At 38.9% G+C, this 21538-nt stretch overlaps 1 protein-coding gene across 1 annotated transcript in view; it reads right to left on the reverse strand.

Moving 5' to 3' along the window:
- Positions 1-16274: 16274 nt before the first annotated feature.
- LOC126106234 (potassium voltage-gated channel protein eag) overlaps positions 16275-21538 on the reverse strand; it is a 362209-nt gene continuing 356945 nt past the window's right edge. The window contains exon 12 of the mRNA XM_049912462.1: positions 16275-16912. Within this exon, the coding sequence (XP_049768419.1) occupies positions 16744-16912 (169 nt within the window). The 3' untranslated portion in view covers positions 16275-16743. The remainder of the gene's footprint in view (positions 16913-21538) is intronic.

The raw sequence follows: 21538 nt of genomic DNA on the forward strand, positions 1-21538 counted from the left end.
GGACGTTGAAGAACGGCCTAAATACCGTGGAAGTGGGCGTGGTCTGGATTTCACCTGACAGCAGAGATAAACCTTGTCAAGGATAAAATATAACTATCAATCACAGCACGTCAAAGATAAAAACTTCTCACCGATTCTGTAACACCATTGTCTATATATCGCTGAGTATCATTGCTTCTCCTTTTCTGGTAAAATTATCCCCATGTTTATGTATTTCGATGGCTTCTCCTTATAGGGATATAAGAGTTCCATGGACCCCGGCCACGCAACCCGGAAGACTTCTCGGCGTTATGAGCAGAGCCCTTCAACCAGCACGAGATACCTCAGGAGACGACCAACAACTCTATCAATCAATACCAAGCCGAATAACTGCTCGAATAAAGACCAGCAGTGGACCAAAACGTTACTGGATTGCTCAATTTGTGGAGATCTTTCTCTTGAATAAATCATTCAGCCTTTTTGAAATTGTAGTAAATAGTTTGTGTGTTCATATACACCATATCTACCGATTTCTGTCCAATTCGGATAATTTCTTCGTGGTGCGTCATTTTTTATTGTCTTAAAGAATAATAGTGTTAGATTTTCAGTTTTGTGCTCACGTTGTACTATGGCTTATAGCCTTTGAATGGTACTTTCGCATTTGTACTAATCTTTAGGCGTCAAAGTACGCTGACCTCTCACTCCATTATCTATGAGAACAAATTATTGCTATTCAAAGCTCGTCATCTCGAATTATATAGGTTATTTACTTGAGAATAAAAAATAAGAAAAGAAAACAGTAGTGTGTATGTGATATCAAGATGCTAATGTTTCACTATCTATCATGAGCTGTATATTAAGTATACAAACATCTTCTGGATAATTTTGTATTTTATTCCACACTCAAGCTTTCCCCTGCAAGACTGTTACATAATATTTCACATGTAACTTCAGAGTTTTATTTTTTCTTATGGGCTGATTTCCACTATACTGATTACAATTTTTCACATATGCATTTCTGGGTACTTAATTATTATTATCGTCTGGGTAATAAGTTATTACATTAGGAATCGTTATAAAACAGCTCTGAAGATAGTCACAGCTGACGAAAACCGGTAGTCTAAGGACCAAAAGTTTTATGATCATTGGCAGAAATAAAAGATATACATTCTACTAAATTTTGCATCTTACGTAATTCGTTTTATTGGACAACTAGATGTTCCCTTATTTGATTTACATCATTGTACATTGATGCCACGTTGCGCTGATATTTTTGCTGAACCTCTTGCACCTGTTGGATATTTATTAAATAATAAACTGGGTGATGTAATAGATATGCTTGAAAATTATTTTTCATTTAATACTATATTCTTGTGTCAATACTTCTTTATTTTAAAACACATGACTTGCATAACTGCCAGTTTAGGTTTTCCATCTGAATATACATACATCAAAAACAGTTTTGCATCACCCCAGTTCCCAGAACTCCTGTAGATAGACGTTGACTGTGGATATTGTATCACAGACAGTCCCTTTGACTGTTCAGAGATGTCATTAAACCAGTTCAAAGATGTAAAAAACCATGCACGAGCAGCGCCTGTTAGACGGAGGGGGTCCGACAGCTGATCAGTTCCAGTCATTCCATAAGGAAGGAGGTACACGGCTCGTATTGTCTGTAGTTCAACCATGCCTAGCCGATCAATACCGCGGTCAGATCGCGCCCGCATTGTTACATTGTGACAGGAAGGGCTCTCAACAAGGTAAGTGTCCAGGTATCTCGGAGTGTACGTGTTGTTCGGACGTGGAGGAGATACAGAGAGATAGGAACTGTCGATGACATGCCTCGCTCAGGCCGCGCAAGGGCTACTACTGCAGTGGATGACCGCTACCTAGATATTATGGTTCGAAGGAATGACAGCAATGCCACCATGTTGAATAATCTATTTTGTGCAGCCACAGCACGTCGTGTTACGACCCAAACCGTGCCCAATAGTCTGCATGATGCACAACTTCACTCCCGATGTCCATGGCGAGATCGATCATTTCAACCACGACACCATGCAGCGCGGTACAGATGGGAACACCAACATGCTGAATGGACCGCTCAGGATTGGCATAACGTTCTCTTCACCGATGGGCGTCGCATATGCCTTCAACCAGACAATCGTCGGAGACTTGTTTTGAGGCAAACCGGTCAGGCTGAACACCTTATACACACTGTCCAGCGCGTCCAGCAAGGTGGAGGTTCCCTGATGTTTTGGGGTGGCATTATGTAGGGCTGACGTATACCACTGGTAGTCATGGTAGGCGCCGTAATGGCTGTATGATGCTTGAATGCCATCGTCCGACTGATAGTGCAGTCATATCGGCAGCATATTGACGAGGCATTCATCTTCATGGACGACAATTCGCGCCCTCATTGTGCACATCTTGTGAATGACCTCCTTGATAATAAATTCAACTGGGAGGAGCACACCACAGAACTGCTGAAGCGTCTTAACAAATCTCTGTTTGCAATGCGAATTTTGTCAGACATAGGGGATATAAAAATGAAAAAGCTGGCATACTATGCTTACTTTCATTCCATAATGTCATATGGGATTATTTTTTGGGGTAATTCATCAAGCCAAGCTAAAGTTTTCCGGGCACAAAAACGTGCAGTAAGAATTATATGTGGTGTGAACTCAAGAACATCCTGCAGAAGCCTGTTTAGGGAACTAGGGATACTAACTACAGCTTCCCAATATATTTATTCCTTAATGAAATTTGTCACTAAAAATATATCACTTTTTCAAACCAACAGCTCAATTCATGGAATCAATACTACAAATAAGAATAATCTTCACAAGGATTTAAAGTCACTTAGTCTTGTACAAAAAGGTGTGCATTATTCAGGAACACACATTTTCAATAACTTTCCAGCAGGCATAAAAAGCTTAACAACCAATGAAATTCAGTTTAAGAGAAGCCTAAAGGATTTATTGGTGGCCAAGTCCTTCTACTCCATTGATGAATTTCTTAGTAAAACCAACTGATTTGTATATAAGTACAACATAACTTCTGCACAATTTCAGTGCAGTAATGTGTTCACTGAAAATTTGTGTGTGTGTGTGTAATCTAACTTCTGCACCATTTCAGTGCAGTAATGTGTTCATTGTAAATAAGTATTACAGTAGTTGTATTACATGTTTATTACCTTATAAATAAATGAAAAACTTTTTTATTTTAAATTCAGTGCATTAGTATTTGTAAAATGACTCTTAGTGTTCATTAAAAAATGACGATCATTCCACTTGGGACCTGTGGAATGGTAAATTAGCTTATTTGTTTTAGTTGTAAATATTTGTCATGTATTGTTGTTTTTCTGACATGTTCCACATCCTGGAGGACCTCCTCACTACGGATCAATTGGAATGAAAGTAAATCTAATCTCATCTAATCTTCAGGATAACGACATCGCTCGACTAGAGTGGCCAGCATGTTACCCTGTCATGACCCATATCGAACATGCCTGGGATACATTGAAAAGGACTGTTTATGGATGACGTGACCCACCAACCACTCTGAGCGATCTACACCGAATTGCTGTGGAGGAGTGGGACATTTTTGACCAACAGTGCCTTGATGTACTTGTGGATAATACACCACGACGAATACAGCATGCATCAATTCAAGATGACGTGCTACTGGGTATTAGAGGTACCTGTGTGTACAGCAGTCTGGATCACCACCTCTGAAGGTCTCGCTGTATGGTGGCACAACATGCAATTTGTGGTATCCATGAGCAATAAAAAGGGCGGAAATGATGTTTATGTTGATCTCTATTGCAATTTTCTGTACAGGTTCCGGAACTCTCGAAACCGAGGTGATCCAAAACCTTTTTTTGTTGTGTGTGTTATACGTATTTGATACATTCTAGATTTCCTTGTTTCTTATTATGTCTGTTGTATGTAATTTTTATTGATATTTTCACTGAGTGCTGTAGCAAGAACATTTTAGGTAACTGTAGTCTTGTTTTTGCTCTGATACCTTTTCACATATTTATCTTGTAGGGACTTTGAGAATGGTGTGAGGCATAAAGTCCATAAGGTAGAATAAAATTAATAAGTATGGTGGTCAAGAATAAAATCAGTTATTGAGTGCATTAAAATGGTTGCAACATCTCATAAAAGACATAGCTTGGACATTATTTCACTATTCTGTTTTAGATTATCTTGGCATTCATGCAATGTCTGGCTTTTCATCACATCTGGATCCTTCAGATTGGTTTATTTATATTTTTATTCGTGTTTATTTAATTATTTGAGTTTCCTTTCCTTCTTTCTCTTGTTGCTTCAGTTGCTTGAGTTGCTGTGATCTTAGTTGTTCAGATTTTGTCTGAAATTATTTTTTGTGTTTGAGAACATTTTGGCATAATTTGTGTTTTTTATATGTTGTCCTTGTTCTGGTTTTATGTAGCTCTTTCGCTTCATTTTACCTTTTCTGTTACTGTTTGGGTTCTAAACAGTATTTACATGAGTTAACTTTCTTCTGTATTTTGTTTTCATTTAACCCTAGAACGGACGGACAAAAAAAAGTAACACAAATGACGGGCTGGGTCTGACAGACCCACCGTTTTATTTACGTTCCAGAATAAGTAAGACTTAAATTTTGAACACCAGGGCTGCTATACTTCTTTTACTGTTTATTAATATTTAAATTTACCATACATTTATTTGAAAATAACGTTGTATTTCTCTGAAAATCTGAAAGTAAAATTCTTCAGAATTTAAAAAGTTCTTGAACATTTAAAACAGTTTTATTTTATTTTTGAGTGTTCACGTCCTCACAAGTTATGAAATTAGGACTGTGAAGCACGCTAGAACAAAATATTATACATTTTAGTGCATAGCATAATCTAATATAAAAAATGGTCTCTTGTTAAGATATCCATATTACTGATCTGTATTTTCTGCACAATCTTCACATAACTTTACAGAATGGGAGAGACACAGCCACTTTCCACAACTTTTACAAAAATATTTTGTTTTATTGACTTTGAATTTATAACAACGACCTCGTTTTCCTTCTGAAACAACTTCCTTGTCAATGGTAATCTCAAATAGACATGCTGCCAGCTGTCGAATGTTGCTCAGGAGATTCTTCTGGTTAGCTCTCTGTGCTATGTGTGGTTTTATGAGTTCCAAACAGAGTTGCTTGAGAAATATCCTTCTTGAAATATCCAGTCCTGTGTTTGCTTTGTATACCACAAATGAATTTATACCAGCAATGTTCAAAATGGCATAAAACACAATGGCCAGCGTCTTGTTTGCCTTCCAACGTTATATTCTGAGCACATGGCATCAACCACGTCCACTCCACTCTTTGTTGAATTGTAGAATGTAATCATTTCTGGCTTCTTCATATTACCGGTTTCTTCATCGATTTTATTGTTTGTATGCACTGAAGACAGCAAAACTACACATTTATTTTTCTTTGGCACATATGACACCAATGTGAAATTGTCGCAAAATGCTAATATGGACGAATGTATTTCTCTTTTCTTGTGAGGCAAGAATTCCAGTGGAATTTCTCTTTTATATTTGCGCAGTGTTCCAACGAGTGTAAGGTTACAGTCTGCGAGCAGTTTTCTTGCAAGAGTGCAGCTTGTGAACCAGTTGTCCTGTTCTCTTCACTGGCTCCACAAGTCTGAGCACAACATCGTCAGCTGCATTACTCACATGGAAGAAAACTGGAGGTTGTTGCCCTACATACACTTCCAAGTGTTTTACGTAGTATGTTTTTGCATCTGCCAAGATAAATATTTTGATCCAATACTTTCCGGGTTTAGAAGGAATGGACATTCTGCAAGAACAATGTCCCCGAAAAGATAGAAACATCTCGTCCATTGTAACGTATCCACTTGTGGTGTAATGCCTTGTGCAGTTTTTTGTGAATCCTTAGACAACATCACATACAGGAGCCACTTCATCACTTTTTTACGCTCCTCTCTTGTGTGAATATTATCTAACCTAACACATCTCAGAAGAAAATTGAATCTTCGCAGCGACATACTTGGAGGAAAGATTTCTGTCCCTGTGCCACAAATGTCCCAAGATTCTTCCATATTCATTTTGCCTCCGTGAAGAACGCCAGAAATGTACAAAAGACCCAAAATACCTGGAACTCCTCTTTTTTCAAGTTCTTTGCAGTATTTGGGTCACTTCTATAAAGTGGTTTTACATGATCTATGTAAGTACTTGTGCTCTCTATTATCAAATCGAGCAAATCGTCGTCAATGAACAGCTTCCAGCCCTCGATAATGTTGTTAGCATTTCTGGCTTCCCCACTGACACCAGGTAAATGTGTAATTACATTGTGTGACCTAGTACGTATATTTTGATTGGGAACCTTTTTCTGCCATTTAGTTCGTCCATCTCTCGACAAATAGTTAGGTGATGATTAACTGGAAGAGGGACCGGAACCAACCACAGTAGTTGATACAAAATCTCGACATGTATTAGTGAGTGTAATCACGTTTCTCCCAGGAATAACGACGTTATTTTCGCTGTCCAGTTGTTTGTCGTTCAATTCGCTTTCTGTGTTGTGATCACTTTCGAAAAATACAATCAGGATGCAAGTCCGAATCATCATTATCACCTTCTAATAACAGTTTTTCAATTTCTTCATCACTTAGAGGTCGCTGCCAGGCCATTTTCGAGCAGTTTTATTGCTCTCAGTCAGTATAACAAGAAGAGTGCATAAGCAGAAAAAGCTAACGTAAACGGACGAGCTGGCTAACAAAGAAAGAGCAGTATCCTCTAGGAATGTTAACTGAAACCTACAATGGATGGCTGACTCGCAAGTAGTGTACTCTTGTGGATATTTTTAAAACTAAATCCCCTTAGGTCTGAGAGACCCAGCTCGTGCATTCTAGAGTTAATGTGGTTAGTTACCTGCTCCTTCATTAATTCAGTAGCACAATAATTTTACCTTTCGATGTTTACCTTAAGTGTGAGGTGACTTATTGTTACTATTTTAGTAGCTTAGTTATAGTTTTACCAGTTATTTTTCACTTGATTAAAACTGTGTTTTTAAATCTGCAGTCTCACTTTTTCATATGGTTGATATGGTATAGATATTCATATAGTATATGTGTTTATTCACCTGTTATTTCTAGTTTGGTTGATTCTTTTGGTTCTTATGCCACCTTTAAATAATGAAGAAGTTAACTTAAATTTTATGTTGTACTTTAGTTCCATGTCTTTGATTATATTATCCTATCATAGTCTATTGTCTGTTTTCACTCTGTTTCTATCCTTTGAAGTCTTTGCAAAATTGAAAACTTTTTTTGGAAAGGTTCTGTTATTGCATAATGTTTTCATAATATTTTTAACCTTTCAGTTTGGTTTGAGTTTCTTTTATTTGTTGTTATATTTGTTTTGTTTCATGTTGTATTACATAATTCATTTTAATAAATATAACATATATATTATTTTATGTTTTGTTTTATTTGGGATGCTTTTTAATTTTATAACGATTTTGTTTGATCTTGTCATCTTTGTGCTGCTCAGATATTTTGGACCTGTTTTGCACTGCTATGATTAACGATTTCAGTTTTGTATTTTTTTCAGTTATGTTCATCTCTTTCGGTCAGATTTGTAATCTTTGGCTTTTCATATTTTGACAAACTGCCTATTGGCTTCTGTCTCGGGTTCTTTGGCCGACGTTCATCTAATGCCGAAGAACCCGAGACAGAAGCCAATAGGCAGTTTGTCAACAAGTGGCCACGAAAGCCTTAACAATTTTGTATTTTCATATTTTGTCATCTGTCTATTATTACTGCAATATTACTGAGTTATCATATTTTTTATGCTTCACTGCTTTTCTTTGCATTTGATTATACCATTTTATATGTGTTACTTCTTATTTATTTAATTTAGGTTCTTTACCTCTTCATATTTTTTCTGTTTCTTTAGTATGTTTCTTTATTTTTATCTGTTTAAAAATTTTTGCTAATTCTTGATCAGCATTAGTTTTTATTTTTCTATTGACTCACATGTTTTGATCATCAATTGCCCTTTTGTGTTTTTTTATTTATTTATTGATATTTGGATCTTTAATTTTCATTTTTTTTCATATTTGTCGGTAGTTACCTATCTATTTACATGTATTCCAAATATTTTGTCATTCTTGATGCTATAAGAATCTGACAGTTTCTTTTATGAATTTCGTGCATCATTTCCATTTACGCTTGTTTTGCATCAATCCATCTTTTAGCTTACTGTTTTGGATTATCTTCTAATAAAATATAATATTTTACATTCTATTACTTTCATTTTATAGTCTTTGATGACATGCTTTGAGTGTGACGTTTAGCCTGACAATTACCTTCAACGTTTTGAGTCAAATTTGAACCTGTTTGTTAATTTTTATATTTGTTTATCTCATATTGTGTGGTGCAAGGTCTATGTGTAATATATCTTTCCATTTCATATAAAATCTTGTTTTCTTTCCTGGTTAGTTGTTATCGACTGTAGATTTTACTTTATTCTCACATTTTTGTTATTTTTTATAGTATTGTATCAGCTAATTCTAATGGTACTTCTGTGTTTTATTCATTTAATACTTTTTGATTGGTTATCTCCTTATAGTTTCACTTCCAATTTGGTTTAGGTTCCTCTATCACTTTTTTACATCATTGTGCTTTTGTGTGTTCCATATGTTCAATCTACCTGATATTTCTTATTTATTTTTAATACTTGTTACAACTGACATAATCTAATGTAACTTTTATCTTGTTTTCTGATAAATATATTGGTATATTATTTGTTTTTTTGACTTCCGGCAATTGTTTTTTCCATTTCCCATGTTTGTGTAGAAAGCTTAGCTTGGTAATAACTAATAACAGAGTGTAAAAACTATAAAAAAGACAGAAATTGGAACATGTCCAGCAAGTAATTGAGGACCTAGGGTGCAAGTGCTATTTTGATACGAAATGGCTTGCACAGGAGAATAATTCATGGTAGGCCACGTCAAACCCTTCAAAAGACTGATGGCTCAAAAACGTTTTGTAATTCTTTGATCCCTTTCAGTCCAAGATTGTTTTATACTTGGTTGATGTTGGTTTCAACTTTCTTATTGTGGTATATTTTGCTTTCCTGTATTTTTGCTTTGTTCTATAGTAGTATAGTTTTCAGTTCTTAGATTTATTTGTACTAGTTATTTGTAGTTCCTAATGTTACCACCTGTATTTTGCGAATTTTCAGTTATTTTCCTTCTCATTTTGTTTCCCTAAATTTGATCACTTTTGTTTTTCCAATTTTGAATTAATTTTTGCCTTGGTTGTTTTGTAATGTAATTGTAATTTTTCAGTGAGTTTGTTTTGTCATAACAATTTTGTTACACTCTAGTATTCAAGTGTTTCACCATTTCCTATATATGCAGCCCCTTGCTTAGAGTTATATCAAAATATTGTATCTTATTTACTCTTCCTTGTTCTTTTTGGCCTTATTCACCATGATTTATTTTTGTTGTTTCATGTAGTATGTCACAGTTTTCTGCATATGAACTTAGTTTTGCATTACAAACATTTTGCTGCTTTACTCAGTAGGTGTTGATTTGCTTAACCACCTTTTTTGTTATTTACAGTTTTTGTTCTTTTTAACTCTTTACCGTGTTTTTCTTCAGTATCAGCATGACTTATTAAGTTCTAAACTTTTAATTTTTTTAAGATGCTACTTACTATGTTGTATTAATTTTGCTTTATTTCTCTTCAATCCTAGACAGTTTCTTTTTCTTCATTCACATATAAAATTCATTATTGTTTTCAGAGTGATGTGACATGGATAGCCTTGTTATTTCATTTACAGTGTAGTTTTGTTTCAATAGTCTGATGAAGCATTTGTCCATCCCACTTACAAAATTTTTGAACAAGATAATTACCACTTATGGTTTTTAATATATGTATAAATTTCAATGATTTTATGATTTCAAGTGAACATATGGATTTCCATTGCATCCATTTGCAATGTTGCTAGCGAACTACATTGGCTAGAACTCTGTTCATGGTGTATAAAACCACTGTACTGGTTAAAGAAAAAATATGAAGTTTTAATTGTCACTAGTTTCTGTTGGTGGCTGGATTATAAATACAGCAGTTGGAAGGTGTGTAAGCTTTGACTGACATTTACATCCTCCCAGTGGCCTCATTTGTAATCTTATCTTTGATTTAAGTACAATACATGACAGATTTTAATTTTTTCATGGATTGACCTATCTAAGATATGTTATAACAATAGTAAAAGAATACAAAGTAAGAAATTTTCTGAATTGAATACTTGAATAATAATATGACTTACCTAAACTGCAATACAAATTATCAATGGATCATTGTGTGTCATAGAAATAATTACATTCAAGTCCTAAGAAGAAATAGCGTTTATTAATAAACAGTTGCATGGTTATTTACAGAGAAATTTCTGTACACAGTCAACAATTTTCAGCATAGTTTCTCTTGTACTCGTGAGAGTTACAGTACCATGCATTCTAAGGCATTTACAGCAGTACAGTAACAAGGAATAGAGTGATCCTTCAATCTATTACAGAAGAGACCAAGTTTGCTTCTCATAAATATTCAGCTTTTTCGTTGTTACAAGTATGGTAGCAAAATTTAAATTGGAAGATAAGATTCTGTATACAATTAAGTGAACAGTCTCTTAGCAGTTTCATTTGCATAGTTAGACAATTTATTAACAGCTACAATTTTAAACAGGAGATGTGGAAAATTCAGTTTCTGCCAAACTGTGCATGCAAATAGCTTGCTGTGAATTTTATTTTGTAAGGGTTCCATGTGCTATCAAGTTTTATTTTGCACATTACTTCATTTAGGACAGTTATTTGATTCATAATTTCACACTAGCAGAGTACCTCAAGTTCTTTGTGTTAATGAAAAAGCACCATAAAATCAATCTAGGTTTAAATTAATACATCGAACAGTGTAAAAAGAAAATTGTGATCATACAAGAAATTAATCAAGGTTTTCCTCCATAAATTGATTTACAAAGAACAGGGAAACAACTTACTGGTAAAACACATAGCAACAAGATGTTGCAGGTGTTTAAAAGTCCACAGATTCAAAATGCCATCAGCAGAAAATAATAAAATACTTACACTTCCCTTAATAGCAACATTTTTATCTTACTGCAATACAAGATTTCAAATATCAAGTTACATCTTCGCTTGTATTAACAAAAGATCTATTTCCATGACATTTCTTTCACTAAATACATGTTCAATATCAGAAAAGTATACTTTTTAATACATTTCATTCCTTCTTTTATTTGTAAACCGTTTTTTGTTGAAGTTATAAGACATAAAAATGGCCAGTCCGCATCTCATAGCATAATCCAGAGCTACAATCCATATTTTTGAAATATATTCCAATCATTTGGCAGTATGCTGGAACAATAGTGATATGTTTGATATTTCAAAAGCGCTGGACTTAGATAGTAACATTTAATAAATCATATCAATCGTAATACAACAAAATGATAAAAATTAAGCTAAGCAGTAAATTCTATTCCTGAGCTTCACAATATTTTATATTACTATATGTTATTTGGGATGATAAATAAACTAAATCATCACAGCAATCCTTAACACGTGTATGCATTATTATCTGACATAACATATGTTGTATCTATCTGGTTATTCAAGGTAAGCTGTTATTAGTGGTCATGATTATTTTATGTTAGAGATGTTATGGTTTGCTATGAAATATGGAGTTCATATGAATATAACACAAATTATCCTTCAAGTACTTTGTCATTAACTAGTCTGTGGAATCAAAAAGACATTACAAAGTTAAACAATACCTGGAAGCCAAAGAAATGAAACATAATACTTATATAGATAATACTATCATGAATATCACAGCTTGAAATTTCACAAATTAGCATCATGTTATTAAGAATAATAAAGGCCCTATTAGAGAGAATATGAGTTCTCTGCATGCTCAACATAACACATTAGTAATGCATCCTTTTCTCATAAGTGGACATTTCTTCATTGTGATTCTTACAATATTGCCTTATGCTGTCCTGAATATCTTCTCTAGAATAGTCAATAAACAGTGGAAAGTAGGAATATGTTTACTTAAAAAGATGTAGCATTTCAGTTTCAGTACTGGAACAGCACTTCTTGTTAAAGGAAAATGAACATCCAGCATAACGTAAATTCTTTAGTCTCTTCCTATCAAAAATATATAACAACCTCTCTTATTACTACAAAGTATGCAAATTATCCTGTTGCTCATACAAGCTGAATTACTTTGAATATTACATAATTATTGTGATTAAATGTGTTGTTTTGTTATGGAATATAAAATATGAGGAGAGAAGAAAATATTTTTCCAAATGTCTCTGCAGTTCTATACTTACCGAAAGTCAACTATGGTTATCACATGTGCACACCTTTGTGGAGTGTGCTCTACAACACACTTGTTACTTTCATACTAATGATTTCATTTGTAAATCTACAATATTGCTATGACAATAGTTAACATTTGTGAAAAGCCACAATATCTCATATTTTGAAACTGATTTGTGAACATTATACTGTGGTTCACTTCAGTAAAATGTAATCTCAAAAATATAAAGATAAAATGAAAATTTCTCCAATTGTATATAATATCTGTGGAATTAACCTGCTAGTAGCTACAGAAAAAATTCTAAATAAATTTAAAGCACTTTTCAGAAAGTTGATACTCCAGAAATGTGTTTATTTTGGAGGTGGCAAGTTTTTAGCATTACATAAGGAAATTGAGAAAGACTGACACCAAATATCTATCAAAAAGTAAACAAAAAGAAATTTCACATTCACAGGTATCACAAGAAAAAAAAAAAAACCTCTGTGTTTGCAGAACAATCGAACACAAAGATAGTTTCATTTATGGTTTTCAGGACACTTTCATAACTGTAATTAAGTACTTTCTGTAATCATAATCCCAAAAAATCTTTATTTTGGAGTGTTATTGCTGTAATGGAGAAGAATTTACAGGAGATGGAATACACACTGTTTGGCTGTTTTCTCAGAAGACTGTTACAACAAACAGTGTAGGCATTTCCATACAGAGAGCGATGGAAATAGTTTACTTTCTAAGCATTTGTGATGAATACCTCTTACTGGAGTATCAACTTCACTAGTGTGAATATTTTAAAATTGTTTCTGGCCTACATACTTAATCTTTAGCAAAGAATCTGATGTTCCTAGCTATAAAAGTGTGCCAAAAATTTCCCTAGGTATAATCTACCTTTTAATATTTCATTCTCAGTGTTTCTTTCTCTTAGAGCTAATATTTTTATGTCCTGATCTACCACTGTCATCATTACATCTCAAACCGTAAACCACCAGCTATATTCTCAACAAGATAAAATGACAAAAAGAAGCAAGCTTGATATATTAACTGCTGAGTTTAAAGTAACTGTATTACTCTACAAATGTTTCACTAAATGCTATTGCAAAAACTGAGCAAATTTTTAATGGTGTAAAGTTATTATTCACTACTTAGAACAATTAAATAAATATATTCCTTCAGTCTCATACTCAGTGCTATTTTCAGGTCCAAATTTGGAATGTCATAGACTGTTTTCAAATTTTATAATTATACTGCACATAATTTATGAAATCTGAAAATAAGCATGGCCACAAAGATAGGAACGAGTTCCCTTTGTAACATAAGGAAATAGAAATAAAAGAGTCACAAAAGAGATTCAAATCATGATAGTTTTAAAAAAGGTTTGCCATCACTTCATTTCTTAAATTGATCTACTTCCCATCACCTTAAGTATAAAGTCTGTACTCTTCCTGCAAAGCACAGTCTAGATCTTTTTGGAACACTTTTTGTTATTGCTAAAAGCTTACTTCTGCTTCTAAAGTCGTAAAATAAGAAATATAACAAGGAATGTGCATAACAAATGGATGTCTGCTTAATGAATTACTTTATGTATTATCGTCAGCCACACAAACCTCAGTTTCACACCAATGAAATTTTATGCATAAAGTAAAAATGATCCATATGTCAAAAACTTCTCTCACAATTTGCAATTGTTATAGAAAAAATATGACTTAACATGTTGAATTACAGCATGTAGAGCACACACTTTCTTCAGGTTATCTATTACAGAAAACCTCTCCAGTAACATATATTTCTTCACCTACAACAGGTACACATCCAATGGACGCTTGTTTATTAAAACTAAAACAAGTTTCTTCAGTATTGCAATTGTAGCCTCATAGTGTAGCAGTTACCACTCTCATCTTCACTGAAGCACGAAAGTAATGTTAATGTCCACCAAATATGGAAACACGTCTGATAACCTAGCAAATCAACCCAAGAAAAAAAATTCTTTCTGCTCAGAAGGCTCGACTTAAACGATTTAAGGCATTTGGTACCCTGCAGCAGGCACCATTAGCAAGAAGTTTCACAATTTACAATTTCTTCCCGTAACTTCTGAGACTTTCAGCACCAGTTACAAGCAAATGTATTTAATGGAATCGTCATTTATTCACTGTGGCATCAGGTGTTCCTGATGATAGAGAATGCATTACCTAGATCCTTAAAATCTAATAAGTATTTCCACTGCACCGATCAGTACATATTGTAACAGAGTTTTTTCACACTAATTCACCTTGAGCTTCAGTGGACTCAGCCACATTAAATAAAACCAATTCTTTTTTTGAAGAATTGCTGATGATCTGCATCACGTTACAGTGTAGTAATACTGCAAGGTGTGCTTGGTGGTGAGATTATTGTTTACTTTATTTTGTACCACGTCTGATAAGCTGAAAGATGTAGGGGACACGCTAAACTGCAATAGTATGTCTCCATTTGCAACCAAAATACAGTCAACTGTAGTTCCAAACAAGTAATGATAAAAGAGCTATAAACTTGCAACAAATGCTATAAACAAGAGATAAGAGCCCTTTTAAGTTGCAAAATAAGGCTGTAAGTTGAGTTAACACATTTGAAAAGAAAGATACATATTGAATGGATATTTCTTTCACAAGGTAACTTCTGCAGTTAAAATAATGTGGTGCCATAAAACTGTTAAATGAATCTTAGCCTTCCTGTTTCAGGACTGACATATCATTTGCCCTCCAGATCATTGGGTAGTTGCTCTTGAGGTGATTCAGCTTTTTAGTCGTAACTTATATACCTCTTAGGTCACACTATCAACTGCAGAACGTAAGTAATGTTTCCTTGTCAGAAGATAATATTTTAGTTTTACCTACATCTTCATTCTACACAGTCAATTAAACGTTGTCAACTCATCAACCGTAGGTGTCTACCTTATTGCTTATATGGAGATGTATAAGTTAACCATAGTTTAGAGGACACCAATTTGGAGCCACAAATCCTGAAATTGATGTACTTGTGAATGGAATGTATTCCAGCTATATAGCCATGAAGACAAGGAGTGACAATAAAAATGAACAAGGAAGTGGGTAGGGAGTACCAACGCCTACGAAGGTTTCTCGTGGTGAGATTTTGTGATACATGTTTCTCCAAAGTCTTAGCACATCACGTGCGATTATAGACTCAATCTTTCAATGATGGCCCCTGTAACCAGCGCCGATAGGTAACTACCACACTTGATGTCTTGTGATACTTTTGTATGTAACTACTGGAATTCTGTATGTGAGACATCACAGAGTAAAGGAGTTGGAAGTTCTTGTACTACCTGAGATGTTCATGGTAGAGGAACATCGACAGCGATTCAGATTCCGTTCGATGATAGATTAGTAAGCTTTCACCATTTAGACCAAAACAGAGCAGTTTTAAACACAATGATACACAAAGCTGGAACTCTTTTTGACAAGGACCACCTAGATTCTGAAATCAGGTACCTGGGAAAGTGTTGCGGAAGCAAATGAATGAGGTGTTAGATTAACTATCGCTAAGAAATGAAAACACAGAGACGCTCAATCATCACAAGATTATAAGCCAATAGAACTCTATTCTTTCTGCGGAGCAGTCCTGGGTAGACAAGATACTCAATCTATTTCATGATCATCCTAGAAAATGAAAGAGATCCTGCACACAGGTAACTGGGAACAATGAGACCACGGCTGCCTTTTACTAACTACTGGAATCCTGGAATCAAAGAAGGCATTGCAATCAGAATGTATAATAATATCTTTAACCATGATGGTAACTACATGTAGATGGACATTCAATGATGAAAGGCTACAGGGAAGTATGTAGAGTTATCTAACATCTGATGGAATCAGTATTGCTTCTATTGTTCCTCCATCATAGACACTGACTAATTTGTGGTAGCATATGGACGACATAATTCGGCCAAATACCTTCCACAGTACCACTTGGTCTATTAGAACAGTGGTGAACTCCTGATGAAGAAGGCAGAGGAAGTCGTTGAAAGCTTGAGTAAAGAAAACCTGATGTGGCAAGAAATCCAAGAAATATTTACCCAGGAGAGCAGTTACCATAACCACGAACCTAATCCCAACTTGATCAGGCGACACAGTTCCACAGATTATCACTGCGAACTTGGGTTCAGATGTTGGCTTTGCGTAGAAGCTCAAGGTGGTGAAATCCTACTTTGACCACTCACATCACACTTTCTGGACCCAACGGCAAGACGACTCAGGTGGAGGCACTCAGGATACCGTGACCCGGAGCCGAGCACCAGCTGTCGGGTGACGGGTGGGCGCTGTCCTCGCTCACGGTTGGTCCGCACGAGGCAGCTGGGCAGACAGTCGCTACAGGAACTCCCTGGAGCGGCGGTAAGAGGATCTCTTCTCCTCGGACGAGGCCCCCGAGTCCGCCTCCTCCGTGGGCGGCAGCATCCTCGTCGTCTCCGTCGGGGAAGTCCTCGGCGAGCTCGAGGTGGGCACCCCGGGAGCAGCGCCCTTGTTCCTGGACTTGGACCTGTGTGCAGAGCAGAGGGGTCACGAGTCCGCTGTGCTGGCATTAAATTACTTTTCGAATACTCGGGGTTGTCTGGTTCTGGTTAAATACAATGCCTGACAAATAACTCAATGCAGTCAAAAATACGGCCTCTATGTCACATACACTCCTGGAAATGGAAAAAAGAACACATTGACACCGGTGTGTCAGACCCACCATACTTGCTCCGGACACTGCGAGAGGGCTGTACAAGCAATGATCACACGCACGGCACAGCGGACACACCAGGAACCGCGGTGTTGGCCGTCGAATGGCGCTAGCTGCGCAGCATTTGTGCACCGCCGCCGTCAGTGTCAGCCAGTTTGCCGTGGCATACGGAGCTCCATCGCAGTCTTTAACACTGGTAGCATGCCGCGACAGCGTGGACGTGAACCGTATGTGCAGTTGACGGACTTTGAGCGAGGGCGTATAGTGGGCATGCGGGAGGCCGGGTGGACGTACCGCCGAATTGCTCAACACGTGGGGCGTGAGGTCTCCACAGTACATCGATGTTGTCGCCAGTGGTCGGCGGAAGGTGCACGTGCCCGTCGACCTGGGACCGGACCGCAGCGACGCACGGATGCACGCCAAGACCGTAGGATCCTACGCAGTGCCGTAGGGGACCGCACCGCCACTTCCCAGCAAATTAGGGACACTGTTGCTCCTGGGGTATCGGCGAGGACCATTCGCAACCGTCTCCATGAAGCTGGGCTACGGTCCCGCACACCGTTAGGCCGTCTTCCGCTCACGCCCCAACATCGTGCAGCCCGCCTCCAGTGGTGTCGCGACAGGCGTGAATGGAGGGACGAATGGAGACGTGTCGTCTTCAGCGATGAGAGTCGCTTCTGCCTTGGTGCCAATGATGGTCGTATGCGTGTTTGGCGCCGTGCAGGTGAGCGCCACAATCAGGACTGCATACGACCGAGGCACACAGGGCCAACACCCGGCATCATGGTGTGGGGAGCGATCTCCTACACTGGCCGTACACCACTGGTGATCGTCGAGGGGACACTGAATAGTGCACGGTACATCCAAACCGTCATCGAACCCATCGTTCTACCATTCCTAGACCGGCAAGGGAACTTGCTGTTCCAACAGGACAATGCACGTCCGCATGTATCCCGTGCCACCCAACGTGCTCTAGAAGGTGTAAGTCAACTACCCTGGCCAGCAAGATCTCCGGATCTGTCCCCCATTGAGCATGTTTGGGACTGGATGAAGCGTCGTCTCACGCGGTCTGCACGTCCAGCACGAACGCTGGTCCAACTGAGGCGCCAGGTGGAAATGGCATGGCAAGCCGTTCCACAGGACTACATCCAGCATCTCTACGATCGTCTCCATGGGAGAATAGCAGCCTGCATTGCTGCGAAAGGTGGATATACACTGTACTAGTGCCGACATTGTGCATGCTCTGTTGCCTGTGTCTATGTGCCTGTGGTTCTGTCAGTGTGATCATGTGATGTATCTGACCCCAGGAATGGGTCAATAAAGTTTCCCCTTCCTGGGACAATGAATTCACGGTGTTCTTATTTCAATTTCCAGGAGTGTATATTGATAACTACAAACTCACTCATCAAGACCCATAGCCTATTTCCCATATACCTAGAATTCATCAGGAACCTAGGTTTCACAGTACAAGCAAAGAAAAAAAAATTATAAAATTGTTAATTTTCAATAATACTTCTTTTGTCATTTACTGTACGACTTCAAAATTAAAATTAAAAATTCTCGAACGTCTTGGACTCATTGGGTTCGATGTCTTACCAGTATGAATGTGGATAACAGGCAAAAACTGTCGAGAGTTCACGGATTAGATGAACTGTCTATGTACGTAATTAACCTCATGCAGAACCCTCCATGCATGAGTCATTCTCACACCTGACCAGTTTTCTTACATTATGTGTGCCCTATGGCTGTCAACAGAAATCTGCCACAGCAATAAAGTAATACACCATGTCATCATTGCTGTACCTGACTTTTCGTGACTTGTGGCTACGCCTACACCTACTTCTATACTCTGCAAGTCACCTTCCGGTGTGAGGCGGAGGGTACTTAGTGTACTACTGTCACTAGTCCCTTTCCTTTTCCAGTTTCGAATAGTGCGAGGGAAGAACGATTGCCAGTAAGCCTCCGTATGGGCTCGAAACTCTTTAATTTTATCTTCCTGATCTTATGGAGTTATACGCAGGAGGAAGCAATATGCACTGAAGCGCCGAAGAAACTGGTATAGGCATGTGTATTCAAATACAGACATATGTAACCTGGCACAATACGGCACTGCGGTTGGCAACACCTACACTCCTGGAAATTGAAATAAGAACACCGTGAATTCATTGTCCCAGGAAGGGGAAACTTTATTGACACATTCCTGGGGTCAGATACATCACATGATCACACTGACAGAACCACAGGCACATAGACACAGGCAACAGAGCATGCACAATGTCGGCACTAGTACAGTGTATATCCACCTTTCGCAGCAATGCAGGCTGCTATTCTCCCATGGAGACGATCGTGGAGATGCTGGATGTAGTCCTGTGGAACGGCTTGCCATACCATTTCCACCTGGCGCCTCAGTTGGACCAGCGTTCGTGCTGGACGTGCAGACCGCGTGAGACGACGCTTCATCCAGTCCCAAACATGCTCAATGGGGGACAGATCCGGAGATCTTGCTGGCCAGGGTGGTTGACTTACACCTTCTAGAGCACGTTGGGTGGCACGGGATACATGCGGACGTGCATTGTCCTGTTGGAACAGCAAGTTCCCTTGCCGGTCTAGGAATGGTAGAACGATGGGTTCGATGACGGTTTGGATGTACCGTGCCCTATTCAGTGTCCCCTCGACGATCACCAGTGGTGTACGGCCAGTGTAGGAGATCGCTCCCCACACCATGATGCCGGGTGTTGGCCCTGTGTGCCTCGGTCGTATGCAGTCCTGATTGTGGCGCTCACCTGCACGGCGCCAAACACGCATACGACCATCATTGGCACCAAGGCAGAAGCGACTCTCATCGCTGAAGACGACACGTCTCCATTCGTCCCTCCATTCACGCCTGTCGCGACACCACTGGAGGCGGGCTGCACGATGTTGGGGCGTGAGCGGAAGACGGCCTAACGGTGTGCGGGACCGTAGCCCAGCTTCATGGAGACGGTTGCGAATGGTCCTCGCCGATACCCCAGGAGCAACAGTGTCCCTAATTTGCTGGGAAGTGGCGGTGCGGTCCCCTACGGCACTGCGTAGGATCCTACGGTCTTGGCGTGCATCCGTGCGTCGCTGCGGTCCGGTCCCAGGTCGACGGGCACGTGCACCTTCCGCCGACCACTGGCGACAACATCGATGTACTGTGGAGACCTCACGCCCCACGTGTTGAGCAATTCGGCGGTACGTCCACCCGGCCTCCCGCATGCCCACTATACGCCCTCGCTCAAAGTCCGTCAACTGCACATACGGTTCACGTCCACGTTGTCGCGGCATGCTACCAGTGTTAAAGACTGCGATGGAGCTCCGTATGCCACGGCAAACTGGCTGACACTGACGGCGGCGGTGCACAAATGCTGCGCAGCTAGCGCCATTCGACGGCCAACACCGCGGTTCCTGGTGTGTCCGCTGTGCCGTGCGTGTGATCATTGCTTGTACAGCCCTCTCGCAGTGTCCGGAGCAAGTATGGTGGGTCTGACACACCGGTGTCAATGTGTTCTTTTTTCCATTTCCGGGAGTGTATATAAGACAACAAGTGTCTGGTGCAGTTGTTAGATCGGTTACTACTGCTACAATGGCACGTTATCAAGATTTAAGTGAGTCTGAACGTGGTGTTACAGTCGGCGCACGAGCGATGGGGCACAGCGTATCCGAGGTAGCGACGAAGTAGTTATTTTTCTGTACAACCATTTCACGTGTGTGCCGTCAATATGAGGAATCCGGTAAAACCTCAAATCTCCGATATCGCTGCGGCCGGAGAAAGATGCTGCAAGAACCAGACCAACGACGACTAAAGAGAATCGTTCAGCATGACGCAAGTGCAACCCTTCCGCAAATTGATGCAGATTCCAATGATGGGCCATCAACAAGTCACCGACATGTGCTTTGGGAGCCTAAGGGCCACTCGTGTGACTGCACGCTACAAAACTTTACGCCTCGCCCGGACCCATAAACACCGACATTGGACTATTGATGACTGTAAACATGTTGCCTGGTCGTACGAGTCTCGTTTCAAATTGTATGGAGCGGATGGACGTGTAGGGTATGGGGACAAACTCAAGAATCAATAGACGCTGCATATCAGCCGGGGACTGTTCAAGCCAGTGGTGGCTCTATAAAGGTGTGGGGCGTGTGCAGCTGGAGTGATATGGGGTCCCTAATACGTCTAGATAGGACTCTGACAGGTGACACGGACGTAAACATCCTGTGTGATCACCTGCATCCATTCATATCCGCTGTGCATTCCGATGGACTTGGGCAATTCCAGCGGGACTATGCGACACCCAACACATCGTGAATTGCTACAGAGTGGCTCCAGGAACACTCTTCTGAATGTAAATACTTCCCCTGGACACCAAACTCCCCAGATATGAACGTTACTGAGGATATCTGGGATGCCTTGCAACGTGC

The sequence above is a fragment of the Schistocerca cancellata genome, chromosome 10 (assembly GCF_023864275.1).
Source record: "Schistocerca cancellata isolate TAMUIC-IGC-003103 chromosome 10, iqSchCanc2.1, whole genome shotgun sequence".
Taxonomy (NCBI): domain Eukaryota; kingdom Metazoa; phylum Arthropoda; class Insecta; order Orthoptera; family Acrididae; genus Schistocerca; species Schistocerca cancellata.